This window comes from Dendropsophus ebraccatus, chromosome 5 (genome assembly GCF_027789765.1).
Source record: "Dendropsophus ebraccatus isolate aDenEbr1 chromosome 5, aDenEbr1.pat, whole genome shotgun sequence".
Classification (NCBI taxonomy): Eukaryota; Metazoa; Chordata; class Amphibia; order Anura; family Hylidae; genus Dendropsophus; species Dendropsophus ebraccatus.
Genome location: NC_091458.1, coordinates 21,944,023 through 21,958,217, shown reverse-complemented (window position 1 = coordinate 21,958,217; position 14,195 = coordinate 21,944,023). Strand labels below are relative to the sequence as shown.

Sequence of the window (14,195 nt, the reverse complement as noted above, 5' to 3'; positions counted from 1 at the left end):
TCTTAGAGTAAAGTTTGAATTTAGAGGAGCAAGTGGACCAAATGTGCAAAGTGAAGTTAATGGGGCCAAGTAGATTTAAATGGGAAGAGGAAGGCGGAGAGGGATGCCAAAGAAAGGAGTTAGGATGAAAGGGCGCTAGCCATATTTTTTCAATCTCGGCCCACTTCTTATAGGCCAGGTACTTAGACCATGCAGTAATTTGTCGTAAGTGAGTAGCATAATAGTAATGTAGGATATTTGGAACCGCAAGACCTCCTTGTGTTTTACTACTCATCATAACCGAAGCTGGAATACGATGGCGCCTTGTTGCCCAGATGAATTTAAAAATGTCCCGTTGTAATGTTTTTATCTCGGAGAGGGGTATGCGAACTGGAAGGGTCTCAAAGAAGTAAAGCAACTTTGGGAGTATCGTCATCTTGACCGAAGCTACTCTACCCATGAGGGAGATGAAATGGGAGTTCCATTTGGACAAAAGGGCCCTGAGTTCTTTAAAAAGAGCAGGATAGTTGGCTGTATATAGAGAAGAGTACGTAGGTGTAAGATGAATTCCTAGATATTTTATAGAAGACTCAGACCATTTAAACCGAAAAACAGATCGAAGGTGTGTTATTGTGGATTTGGGGAGGTTAAGGGGCATGATTTCGGATTTAGAGGTATTTACTTTATAACCGGAGAGTACCCCAAACCGGGAGAGCAAGGCCCTAAGCGTTGGCAAGGTCGTATGAGGGGACGACAGGGTGAGAAGGACATCATCTGCGAAGAGCATGATTTTGGACTCCTTGCCTCGGACCGATACACCACGGATGTCTGGGCAATTCCGGATGGCCGCCGCCAGGGGTTCGATACAAAGGACGAACAAAAGAGGGGAGAGCGGGCAGCCCTGGCGGGTGCCATTCCGAATTGGAAAGGTCCCAGACATCATATGTGGGAATTTAATGGCAGCAGTAGGTCGTGCATACAAGGCCTAAATCGCAGCCAGAAAGGGTCCCCGAAAACCACAGCAACGGAGGGTCTCGAACATGAATGGCCACCCTAGGCGGTCAAATGCTTTCTCAGCATCTAAACTAAGTATTAAGGCCCTCTCTGACTGCTGATTGACTGCATCAATGATGTCAATGGCACGTCGAGTGTTGTCCCCCCCCTGTCGTCCAGGCACAAAGCCTACCTGGTCAGCATTGATAAGCGAAGGTAGCCAATAGCCTAGGCGGGTGGCAAGTAGTTTAGTAAAGATTTTAAAGTCTGAGTTTAAAAGGGAAATAGGCCTGTAATTGGCACATTCTAAGGGGTCCTTTCCAGGCTTGGGGATAAGTGTAATGTACGAGTGGGACAGTGTCGTGGGGATAGCAGAACCTTGCATAAAGGAGTTAAAGAGTGAGAGAAGCCGGGGGGATAACTCAGAGGAAAAGGTTTTGTAGTAAAGGTAAGTAAATCCATCTGGCCCAGGTGCTCGTCCCGACGGGAGAGATTTCAGTACTTCCGAGAGCTCCTCTTCCGTAATAGGCGCATTTAAAGTCTCCAAGGCATCTGCAGGTATGGTCGGTAAGTTGCAGTCAGACAGGAACTCCACGATGCGCTGAGATCGAGCAACCGGGTCAGAGGGTAGGGTAGAGGGTAAAGAATAGAGATCAGTGTAGTACTGTAGGAAGAGGGAGGAAATATCAGCAGGGTTATAGTGGAGTCGCCCACCGGAATCCCTAAGGACCTGAAGAGACTGAGCTAACGCCCTATCATTTAGCATTTTCGCCAGTAGCGTGTGTGCTTTGTTGCCCTTCTCATAGAATCGCTGTTTAGAGTAAACAAGTAGCTTTTCAACTTTAGAGAGTGACAGTTCCTTCAGACGGGCTCTCGCCGCTACAAGTTTCCTCAGTGTCCGAAGGGAGGGGGATTGGGCAAGGGAGCGTTCTAGGGTCTGAATGTCTCGTTTAGCATTGCACATTGCCAGCTGGGAGTCTTTCTTCTGTCGTGAGCTAAGGGCTATGCAATGTCCCCTGACGACAGCCTTATGGGCTTCCCACAGGGTCGATTCAGCGGTGACTGTTCCACTATTTTCTAGAAAATATGTGGCAAGGCATGATTTGATCGAATCGCGGGAAAGTGGATATTTTAGTAAGCTCTCATTCAAGCGCCAATGACATTGGCGGGTGGGAGATTTCAGACTTTTGAGGCATATCAACACCGGGCCGTGATCCGACCAGGAAATCGGGTCGATAGAAGCACTTTCGAGGAGGCGCACAGTAGGGACATTGCCAAAGAAGTAGTCAATTCTAGAGTGTACGCGGTGTGGGTGTGAATAAAACGTGTACTCCCTCTCCGCAGGGTGGTCAATACGCCAGAGATCAAATAGATGGTGTCTGCGGATAAGCTTACGGAATTCAGCTGACAGCCTTGCCTGATTAGCAGGTACTGGACGACTTAAAATTGAATGTCTATCCAACTTCTCAGAAAAGGACAAGTTGAAATCGCCTCCCAGTACTCTGGGGGCTGACGGGTATTTTGCGAGTTTATTGAGCACCCTGCGGAGGAAGGGGATTTGGTATTTATTGGGGGCGTAAACATTACAAAATATAAGGGGTTTCCCATGTAATTGACCTTCTACTATAACAAAGCGACCTCCCGGATCCGAGAAGGAGGAGGAGATTTGGATGGGAAATGAGCGGGAAAAGAGAATCGCTACACCAGCTCGCTTAGAGCCACTAGATGCGGCTACGACTGTGGGGAAGGTATGCTTGGCAAAAGCAAATGTAGCATCCCTATCAAAGTGGGTTTCCTGGAGGAACGCTACATCAGCCTTTGCTTGTTGTATTTCCCTTAGAGCTAATCTACGCTTTACATTAGAATTAAGGCCATTTACATTCAGTGTCACACACTTAGCCATAGGGATAGTATGCTGTCACGACCAAGCGAATGTAGTAGCTTACCCATCCAGAAGGTGTCTTACGATTGGCAAGTCCTGTCTGTGTCATGACCTGAAACGTAGTCTCTTCAGCAGGAACCCTAGAGAGGAAGGGAAGGAGACAAAAGGGAGGGGGAGAATCGACAAAGACAACATGAACACAAGACAAACAAAACATGAACCCCAGAGGGTTCAGAGCACTCGGCTCAGGTCCTGGGTATATGGTGCCAGGAAGTGGGGAAAAACAGAAAAAGGAGCGGAAACTCGGTGTGGAACATAAGATAAGACACAACCAATAGGTTGAGCAACAGGATCCCCTTAAGGGGGGGGAAGGAATCACCAATAAAAGATATATGATGATATACAACATCAGGTATGGAACTCAGGCCATCCAGCTATGGAGGAACTCTAGAACTCTAAAATAAGCCAGGTGAAAGTAACAAAGCTTCTCGGCAACAGTGTGAGAGGACCAGCAGGGGACCACAGATGGCAAGTCAGGTCCTTGCAGGGGTCTCAGGGAGCATTAGGCAGTTCTGCCCCTGGGTCGGGTCCAGAATTTCCAGAACGAGGACGTCTCCTCTTCAGACGTGTAGACTGCCACACTGGCGGAGGAGGTGGGGGTGGGGGCGCAACAGTCCAGTCCGAGATCTTGGGAACCGGGATATCAAGTAGATCACAAAACTTCTGGAGGTCTGCTAGATTACGTAGGACAGCGGATCTGCCATCCCTACGAGCAGATAGGGCAAAGGGAAAGTTCCACCGGTATGAAGCGTCATAATCCCGTAGAGTGGTTAGGAGTGGGCGGAGGAGGCGGCGCTTCTGCAAGGTTATCCATGACAGATCGGGGTAAAGTTGTAGTGACGCACCGTCAAAGTCTAATTCGCGGAGAGAGCGTGCCTTTGCCATAATTGCATCTTTGATGGTATAGTCATGTAGGCAACAAATGACATCTCTCGGTGACCCATTGGTAGGCTTAGGCCGAAGAGCTCTGTGAGCCCTATCAAATTTAATTTTGTGACTGGGTGGTTCACCTAGTATGGTGTTAAATAGACCTTCCAAAGTGTCCATCAGGTCTGTATCTTGGGTCGCCTCAGGGAGACCCCGTATGCGGATGTTGTTGCGCCTGCCCCTATTATCCAGATCTTCAATATGGCGCTGCATGTCATCAAGAGCAAGAGCCTGGGTAGACACAGTGGAGCATAAGGCACCGATGTAGTCCCTGGTGGAGTCATGGTCATTTTCAAGAGTATCCACTCTCAGGGATATATGCTGTAAATCTTTCTGGACCTCCGCAATTTCCACTCTACAGGCCTCCTTCACCTCAGAAATCAGGGACTGAAAGTCCTGTTTAGTCGGCAGTTGAGATAAAATGTCATGAATCTCTCCTTGGGACCTGGAGCCCACCACAGAAGTCTTGGAGTCAGAGTCAGTGTGAGGCCAGTCAGCTTCTCTTTGTGAGGCAGAGCGGGTATTGGGCTCAGATGACTTAGACGCCATTGTCTGTCCTCCCCTCTTCACCCTATCCCCTTTCTGAGATTTAGTAGTGGCAGCCATCATGTACTGTGATATACGCTGCTGGCCCTTTAAGACTGAAGGGTCACTAGGCAGTGACCCAGATATGGTGGGGGGAGGGAGAGGTATACGTGGGCTGAGGTCCTTATAGATCTCCAATGTGCCGGAGTGAGTACCTGCGGTAGTAGGAGAAGACCCAGGGGGGACACCGGTGGAGCTGTGGCGTAGTAGAGGTATGCGGTGTGGGCCGCAAGATGGCGGCGCCTCACTTCTTCTCTCAGTCGCACTTGCGGCCCTGTGCAAGCTGGGGCGGCTACTGCTGCACCGCTCCGTTCCCCGGAGGTTGCGGACACGGGACAAGCTGCGGGTCCGGCCCGATGCACCTCCCGGACCGTCAGAGGCAAGGATAACCCGCCGCCACGTGTCACGAGGCCTGGGCCGCAGCACCACTGCTGAACGCGCGGCGTCCGGGGGGACCGTTGGGGAGTCGGGGTCCGTCTCCTGGGACTTACAGGATGGTCCGGGGGTCTCCCTGATCCTCCTCTCCATACATGGGGGTAAGTCGCCGGTAATAGCCTGTGTTCTGGCTGCAGATGTAGCTGGATGGCCGGGAGCTCTCCTCCTAAGCTGCTGCTCTCATCGGCGGTTCGCCACGCCCCCGGCAATGGCAATTTTAATCTAGAGACACACTGATAATGATGTCCTAGTTGGCAGTTAATAGCAGCATTGTGTATTGTAGGGTGTAGTATACGGAGAAGCAGGCAAGGCTAGATCGCAAGTCTCAGCACCCGCCGTTGCGAGCAGTTAGCCTATTAGGAGATAGTGTACGGAGAAGCAGGCAAGGCTAGATCGCAAGTCTCAGCACCCGCCGTTGTGAGCAGTTAGCCCATTAGGAGATAGATATAACCCATATAGGTTCATCTCCCAGCCGCCGATGTGAGCAAGCACACGTTGAACTGGCGTATGACTGTAGGGCTGAGCTGCCACCGCATACAAACGGGCCATAGCAGATAGCAATACTAAGTGTGCTATCTCTAAGTCATTGGCCACTGAGTCTAGCCGCACGCAGCAAGCGGTGACAAGTATGACTTAAGTCACTGAGTACAGTGAACACTTGCACGCAATAAGCGGCGATAACGATATTTTACTACCTCCCTATATCTCCTTTGAGTGACGGCAACGATTACACTATACATTTAGAGTATCAGCAGCTTATACACAATTAATAACTGCTGAACTAGCCGTCATTCACCAACATATGCCGCGTTAAAAATGCAATGGAGAGAAAATGATTTAAAGTTCATAGCGCATCTGAGAAAAAAAAAATAAAATAAAGATAACGCCAAAGGGTATATCCTCATTCTGTGCATAAATATCGCGGGCCCGCGACATATCATTGAGGACCCCTAGAAATCCCCATTGCATTCCATAGTCGGCCATAGAGACCAGTGGGTAATTCCACACCTCCCCTTCAGTGGCAACAAGCAAGATCCCAATATTGGACAATTATCCAGGGACATACAAACTGTTGAACGCACAATAAACCCAACTATGGATACATCAGTGTGTGTCTATTTTAACTAACACTGTAAATACACAATCACTGCACATCTATTTTTCCCTTTTTAATGAAGAAATAATAAAAGTTAAATTTTACCTTTTGGGCAAGCAAGGTATCTTAGCCTTTGGCTTAAAATTTAAAACTATAGACAAATACCTCCCTCAAGGTTGGGATCACTCACCCCAATCGGCATTTGATTAGTGGCGGCTGCTGGAGTTGGATAAAGCTTTAAGGTTGTCTGAAAAACATGGATACAGCCAATGACTATATCCATGTTTACCACATAGTCTTAGGGCTTTATCCAACTTCAGCAGCCACCGCTAAAATCAAATGCCAAATACTCAGGTTCGGATGAACTCGAGCATGCTCGAGGTTCGCTCACCTCTAGTTGAATGCAATCCTAGGGAGTCCTAGAAAACATGGATACAACCTATGGCCTATGGCTGTATCCGTGTTTCCTGGACTCCCTAGGGCGACATCCAACATCGTCAGCCAACAGTAGTCAAATGCCGAATGATCAGACTCGAGCAAGCTTGAGTTGCGCTCATCTCTAATCACAATGTAGCTCTGGTCCGATCCTTACTCTTTCTTGTTTCTTGCTTCCCACTCATCAACTTGAACACATCAAGAGCTGACTGTTCACTTTCTGCCTAATATTTCACACTCCCTGACAGGCGCTATTGTCACCAGATAATCCATGTTATTTACTTCACCCGTCAGTGGGTTATAGCCCATCGGTGAGTATAATTCTCGGTATTTTACAGACTTCTGGACGTGTTTCCCATCCTGTATGGTGAACTTTCAGAAGTTTAATTATCTACGATCTTTGTATCTGCAAATGTCTACATTTCACAGTTTTCATTTCACACGTTGGACAAATTTTGTGAAATCAATGACATTTTCTAAATGTCACAGGGAAACATATAATAGTGTCAGTGGTCAGATGGGGTTTGGGATGAAGATGAGTAATAGCAATAACATGGCGACACCATAAATAAGTCATGCCATCATATAGACCATCATACAGTCACTTCATACATAAATAAATAACAGCGCTGGAACGTGTCTCCATAACACTGCTTTTCAGGAGATAGTCACAAGCCTTGAATACTACAGCAAGAGAAAGCAGAAAAGTGATACCATACAGATTGCAAAGTCCTAAGGGCAGCCCTCTAGCCATCTAGAGAACAGACAGCTAATGCCAAAGCCAACCGTACAATATTGTGTTTCACTCTTTAAAAAAACAAAAACACTGCATTATTCTTTATGTATGTTCTGGGGGGGCGGGTCTGGACTTGTTAATGCTCCACCCCTGCAGATCCTGTACAATGTATTAGTTTATGCCAGGTATGTTTCCTTCATTGAAACAGAGAGAGCATATCTAAAAGACAACAGGCTTAGATACCTCAAAGTAAGGATGAGATACCGCTAAGTAACACACTCACTAAGTAATAGTCAGATATCCATTTTACACAGTAAGAAGTGAATACAGTGCAGTTACATCCAGTTACTACAGGTGATGTCTCCTCTGATTGTTCTCTGTTTTTCCCATTTATTTATCCAAGGCAAGACCACCATGATGACTTCTTCCAGCTACAGCTCAGACACATCTCTGCACACAATCTAAGCAGTGCCCTCGAAGCCCCTTTCAAAGTCTTACATAATAATAATAATAATAATGATAGCTCCCCCGCCCCCCCCCCCCCACACACACACTTAATAATAATTCCTTCATTGTGTGCTCAGTAAGTAGGACAGCCCACTGGACTCCTAATCATCAGTTGAGCAGGGATTTCAACTAATAATCCACAAGTGGTATATTTTAACACACAAAGGGCCACATGTATCATCCGGCGGACGGATGATTTTTGGCGGAAAGTGCCGATTTGCGTATTATTTTATACGCAAATGGCCGATTTGCGAATAAAATAATCGCAAATCGGCACTTTCCGCCGAGTACGCCAGGGGGCGGAAAGGGGGCGGAAAGTAGGCGGGAAGTGGGCGGAACGGAGGGCGCGGACTCAGAGTCCGCGCGATTTATCATCCGTTCCGCCCAAATGTACGCCGAAAACCTACTCCAGTCCTCAGCTGGCGTAGGTTTTCGGCGGTGCGCACCGGCGCGCACAGGATTTATGTACAGGCAGTCCGCCTCTACATAAATCCCCGTACCGCCGGAGCTGCGGGGGCATTTTTAAGTCCGGCGTAAAAAACGCCGGACTTAATAAATGCCTCCCATAATGTACATCTGTGGCATGCTGCTGGCAGATAGTACTACATTTTTAAAGTGACAGGCTCCCTTTAAAGTTGTAAGATAGTTACCCTAATGTAGCGAGAGGGAGTCTATGTCCACTCCCATCCCAGTTACGACCATTAAACTCAATACTCAATACATGACTCAAAACACCATAGATTCCATCATACATTGCGGGTGACATCAGATTTCAGCCATTTTGAAGCTCTAAGCAAATATATGAGATACAAATAGCAGGATGTGAAGCTTGTGTAGTGATTTGATAGCCCTGTATACCAGTGTCAGGTCCCCGGGGCTCTATATTTATGCCCCATGTAATTCTAAATTCTGCTAATTTATTTCCCTACATGGACGATGTTTGGCGGCTGTTTCATGGATTTGTTACGCTCTGAGGGAAAATATACTTTCTCACATTTCATCCCGGCCTTTTCAAAGACATTGTATTGTGGATCGGCGTCTCTTCTTTTTTCCTCTTTTCTCTGTTCATAATACATTTATATTGTCAGTGGATTTGAATGACTGATGGTTTTCCGGCATCTATCGTGAAATATGTTCAAGCCAACAATACTTGTTTGTTGTAGTTTGTATACTGTACAGACAGGCGGTACACTTTGTTAGGTAGGTCAAGTTTCTTCATCCGATCGAAAGATATTGTGAGGACTCAATGTAGATAAAGCAAAAAGCCTAGAGCTGAGAAAAAAAAAGAATGGACCTGTTATTGGAAAAAAATATTTTTTAAACCGATGACACGGGTTCTCTCTAGAGATGAGCACGGGGGGGGGGGGGGGGGGGGTGCGTTAGGAGCACTGTCCGCACGGATAGTGTCGATCCGCCCCCGGCTCAGTGGTTATCCCCATCATCCTGGGTTCAATATCAACCAAGGGTAACGTCCGCATGGAGCTTGTATGTGTGCACATTTCTACCGTCACAACACACTGACAGGTTAATCAGCTTCCTATGACATTGTCCACAGTCTAACAGAGTGAAATTAGACTGAGACAAAAACTAATGTGAATAGTTTAATGGTGGGTGGAATATTTTTGAGCTATATAAGCAATGATAGTAAATAATATACATTTAAATTAAAAAAAGAGAAAAGTGTAAGTTATTGTAGCGTTTTATGTCCTTTGGATTATTGAGGCACATACGTGCCCGTATTCCGTAATTGCAACTCATAAAGCACTCGGCCTGTCTCCGAATAAATTGTCAGTAGTGACCTGATCCTTCACACTTCACTAGGCACATCATCTAATATCGGTGACATACAGTAGCCTGCAATCCATCTCCCTACAGAGTAACCTTGTGTTGTAAGGCCGTCCCGAGCATGTACAAATTGACGTGTGTAACTACTGGATGGATTATTTTTACTATTTCAAAAAAATTTTGATATTTTTTTTTCTATCTTTTAGGCAACACTGGGAATATGTTTAAAATTGAGCCAGTTCTTGGCATCATCACCGTGTCAAAGGAGCCGGACTTTTCCACGATGGGTCAATTTGTACTGTCCGTCAAAGTCACTGATCGAGGAAGCCCACCGCTCTCTGCTGCCGCTATTGTTAGAATTTCCTTGTCCATGTCAGATAATTCAAATCCCAAATTCACCCAGATGGAATATCAGGCTGAGGTCCAGGAGAACGTAGAGGTGGGCACACCGGTTTTATTGGTGTCTGCAATAAGTCAATCCACATTGGTTTTCGAAATAAAAGTTGGGAATACAGAAGGTGCCTTCTCCATCAACCCATACTCAGGAGTCATCACAACCCAAAAGCCACTTGATTATGAACAAATATCTTCCTACCAGCTCATTGTCCAGGCAACAAATATGGCCGGCATGGCTTCTAACACCACAATCAACATCCAGATTCTTGACCAGAATGACAACCCACCGGTTTTCCTTAGTTCTCAGTATGTCGGGACAATCAGTGAAGCAGCCCCTATAAATAGCATTGTTAGGAGTTCAGATAAAAATCCCTTGGTGATTAGAGCCACCGATGCAGATAGCAACCAGAATGCTTTGCTTGTTTACCAGATTGTTGAGTCAACAGCCAAAAAGTATTTCACAGTAGATTCCAGCACTGGTGCCATCCGAACTATAGCATATTTGGACCATGAAACCATAGCATACTTCCATTTCCATGTACACGTAAGGGATAGCGGAAGTCCACAACTTACTGCCGAAAGTCCAGTTGAAGTTTCAATTGAAGTATCTGATGTCAATGATAACCCGCCAGTATTCACAGAAGCTGTTTTTGAAACCACTTTGCTCCTACCGACCTACGTTGGGGTAGAGGTTCTCCAAGTTAGTGCGCGAGACCCTGATTTAGCAATACCCCCAGAGTTGAGTTATTCATTGACAGAAGGAAACCTCAACCATTTCATAATTGATTCTAGCAGTGGGGTAATTACAGTAAAAAACAGCAGTTTATCGAAAGATCACTATATGCTCATGGTCAAAGTGTCAGATGGAAAATATTATAGTACTGCCATTGTGACTATACTTGTAAAAGAAGCTATGGACAGTGGTCTTTACTTCACCCAAGATTTTTATTCTGCGTCTATAGCTGAAAACACCACCAACATCACAAAGATAGCGGTTGTGAATGCTGTGGGCCACAGATTGAATGAGCCACTAAAATATACAATATTAAACCCAGGAAATAAATTCAAAATTAAGCCAACCTCTGGGGTTATTCAAACCACCGGGATTTCTTTTGACAGAGAAGAAGAAGAGATCTATGAACTAGTAGTAGAAGCAAGTAGGGAATTAGACAATCTCCGTGTGGCTCGGGTGGTTGTTAAAGTCAACATCGAAGATATCAATGACAATGCTCCAGTTTTTGTAGGTCTTCCATACTATGCTGCCGTTCAGGTTGACGCAGAGCCCGGGACATTAATCTATAAAGTCACTGCCATAGATAAAGACAAGGGTAAAAATGGAGAGCTGTCATTTTTCTTGGAAGACGACTACAGCCATTTTGAAATTGACAAACAGAACGGGAGTGTTATCTTAAAAAATTCCTTTGACTCAGATCTCTCTAACATCGAGTACATGTTAATTATCATTGCCAAAGACCGAGGTGATCCTTTGCTGTCAGCTTCGGTTGAGCTCCCAGTAACCATTGTCAACAAAGCCATGCCAGTATTTGACAAAGCCTTTTACACAGCGTCTGTCAATGAAGACGTTGAGATGCACACACCAGTTTTGAGTATTAACGCTACAAGCCCAGAAGGCCAAGGGATTATTTACACCATTGTGGATGGAGATCCATATAACCAGTTTAACATCGACTTTGACACAGGTGTTTTGAGTGTCGTAAGCCCACTGGATTTCGAAACAAGCCCTTACTTTAAGCTGACTGTCCGGGCCAGTGATTCACTCACCAGTGCCCGAGCTGAAGTCAATGTAGACATAAGTATCAATGATGTCAATGACAACCCACCTATTTTCCAGTTTCCATCATACAATGCCACCTTATCTGAAAGTTCTCTTATTGGGACACCAGTTCTCCAAGTGGTTGCCACAGATGCCGACTCTGATAACAACAAAATCATAAGGTATCAAATTGTTCAGGACATTTTTAACAACACAGATTCTTTCCACATAGACGGTACCAGTGGTTTAATACTCACAGCTCGCTTGTTGGACCATGAGGTATCCCAGCAAAGTGTTTTGAAAATTAGGGCAACAGATAATGGGTTTCCATCCCTAAGTAGTGAGGTCCTGGTTACCATCTACATAACAGATTTAAATGACAATCCTCCAGTCTTCAATCAGTTGATCTACGAGTCATATGTGAGTGAACTGGCTCCAAGAGGACACTTTGTGACCTGTGTCCAGGCTTCAGATGCAGATAGTACAGACGTTGATAGATTAGAGTACAGCATCTTGTCGGGGAATGACCGTATGAACTTTTTCATGGATAGCAAGAGTGGTGTCATAACCCTTTCTAACCATCGTAAGCAACGAATGGAGCCGATGCATAGCTTAAATATCTCTGTGTCCGATGGTTTGTTCACCAGTACCGCACAGGTCCACGTGAAGATTCTTGGGGCAAATCTTTTTAGCCCTGTTTTTGCCCAAAGTGTCTATGTGACTGAAGTTAGAGAAAACGCCCCTATTGGCACTAAGGTCATTTATGTCAAGGCAACAGATGGCGATTCTGGCTTGTACGGACAGGTCACCTACACAATCATAAATGACTTGGCCAAAAATCGATTCTATATTGACACATTGGGTCAGATTGTTACCACAGAAAAGCTTGATAGAGAGAATCCACTGGAGCGGGACATACATATATTTCTTAGAGCTCTGGATGGTGGTGGCCGAGCAGCTTTTTGCACTGTCCAAGTATTAGTGGTGGATGAAAATGACAATGCGCCACAATTTAAAGCTACAGAATACAGGGCAAGTGTCAAAGCTGATGTAGAGAAAGGGCACCTGGTCACCCAGGTACAGGCTTTTGATGAAGACGATGGTGCCAACTCTCGAATCACCTACTCACTATACAGCGAGGCTTCTGTTTCAGTAGCTGATCTTTTGGAAATTGACCCAGACAATGGTTGGATGGTTACAAAAGGCAACTTTAATCAGCTAAAAAATACAGTTCTTTCATTTTTTGTCAAAGCAGTGGATGGGGGCATTCCTATGAAGCACTCTCTTATTCCTGTATACATACACGTTGTACCCTCAGAAACCATCCTGCCTACGTTTTCCCAACCTCAGTATACATTCTCTGTCCCCGAAGACACTATGATTGGAACTATTATAGACTCATTCCATATTAAACCTATCCAAGAGGCTTTATTCAGCATAGTCAATGGTGAATATCCTGAAAATAACAAGGACAACATCTTTATTATCGATAGGGACACTGGCATGTTAAAATTAGACAAAAAAGTTGACCATGAATCCATACCCTTGTTTCATTTCAAAGTGGCCGCCTCTGTTCCTCTGGATAAAATTGATGTCTTACTTACTGTAGATGTAGAGATCAAGATCTTAGACCTGAATGATAACAAGCCATTGTTTGACTCCACACATTATGATGCTGTTATTATGGAGGGTATGTCCATAGGAACCAGTGTTATCCAAGTAAAAGCTGCTGATGCAGACTGGGGCGCAAATGGACAAGTTACTTACAGTCTTGTTTCAGAAAGGGAAGAAGACAAAATCTTGGAAACGTTCACCATTGATTCAAATACCGGCTGGATAAGTACACTCAAAGAACTGGACCACGAGAGGAATCCCACCTATACATTCACTGTCGTAGCAGCCGACCTTGGAGAAACATTGTCCCTCTCTACTTCTGCCATTGTCTCTGTGACCGTCACCGACATCAATGACAATGGACCCATCTTTGAACAAGAAACTTATAAAGGATTTGTCAAAGAAAGTGATGCCCCAGGAGAAGTGGTTGGAATACTAAGTACTTGGGATGAAGACACGTCTGACATAAACCGTCAAGTCAGCTACCATATTACAGGTAAGTCATACGATGATCACAGTCAATTGCAAAACAACCAAGAGGGTAAATATAGAATAGAACCTATTTCTCGTGGGAACTTCAAGGAATAATGTCAATTTTAGCGTATGAGTATGTGTTTCTTTTCTTCAATTATCCATTTAATGTTCTTCCCTCTTCTATTATCCTCAAATATCCAAGTAGCTCCTCCTTCAGTTAGAGATCGTTCATCCTAGCTGCTTGGCCCCATACTACTGCTAGTACTGGCACCCTAATAGTAAATGACGTACAGTAGCTGATGCCCTCAGAGCAGTATCACGGCTGTTTGTCTGAATACTAACCCCAGGACCAGGGCAAGAAGGCTGGCACCACATCTCTATATGCTTCTCACGAGTGCTGCATGATTTTGTTTTATGCTACATAGATACTAGTGATGAGCGCAGCTGGAGCATGCTCAAGTCCAATTGTTTGGCATTTGAATACCGTTGGCTGAAGAAGTTGGATGCAATCCTTGGG

At 45.3% G+C, this 14,195-nt stretch overlaps 1 protein-coding gene across 4 annotated transcripts in view; it reads left to right on the top strand.

Moving 5' to 3' along the window:
• FAT3 (FAT atypical cadherin 3) overlaps positions 1-14,195 on the top strand; it is a 485,754-nt gene that overhangs the window by 399,606 nt on the left and 71,953 nt on the right. For all 4 annotated transcript variants that reach the window (XM_069969660.1, XM_069969659.1, XM_069969657.1 and 1 more), the window contains exon 11: positions 9,627-13,700. In XM_069969660.1, coding sequence (XP_069825761.1) covers positions 9,627-13,700 — 4,074 coding nt within the window. The remainder of the gene's footprint in view (positions 1-9,626; positions 13,701-14,195) is intronic.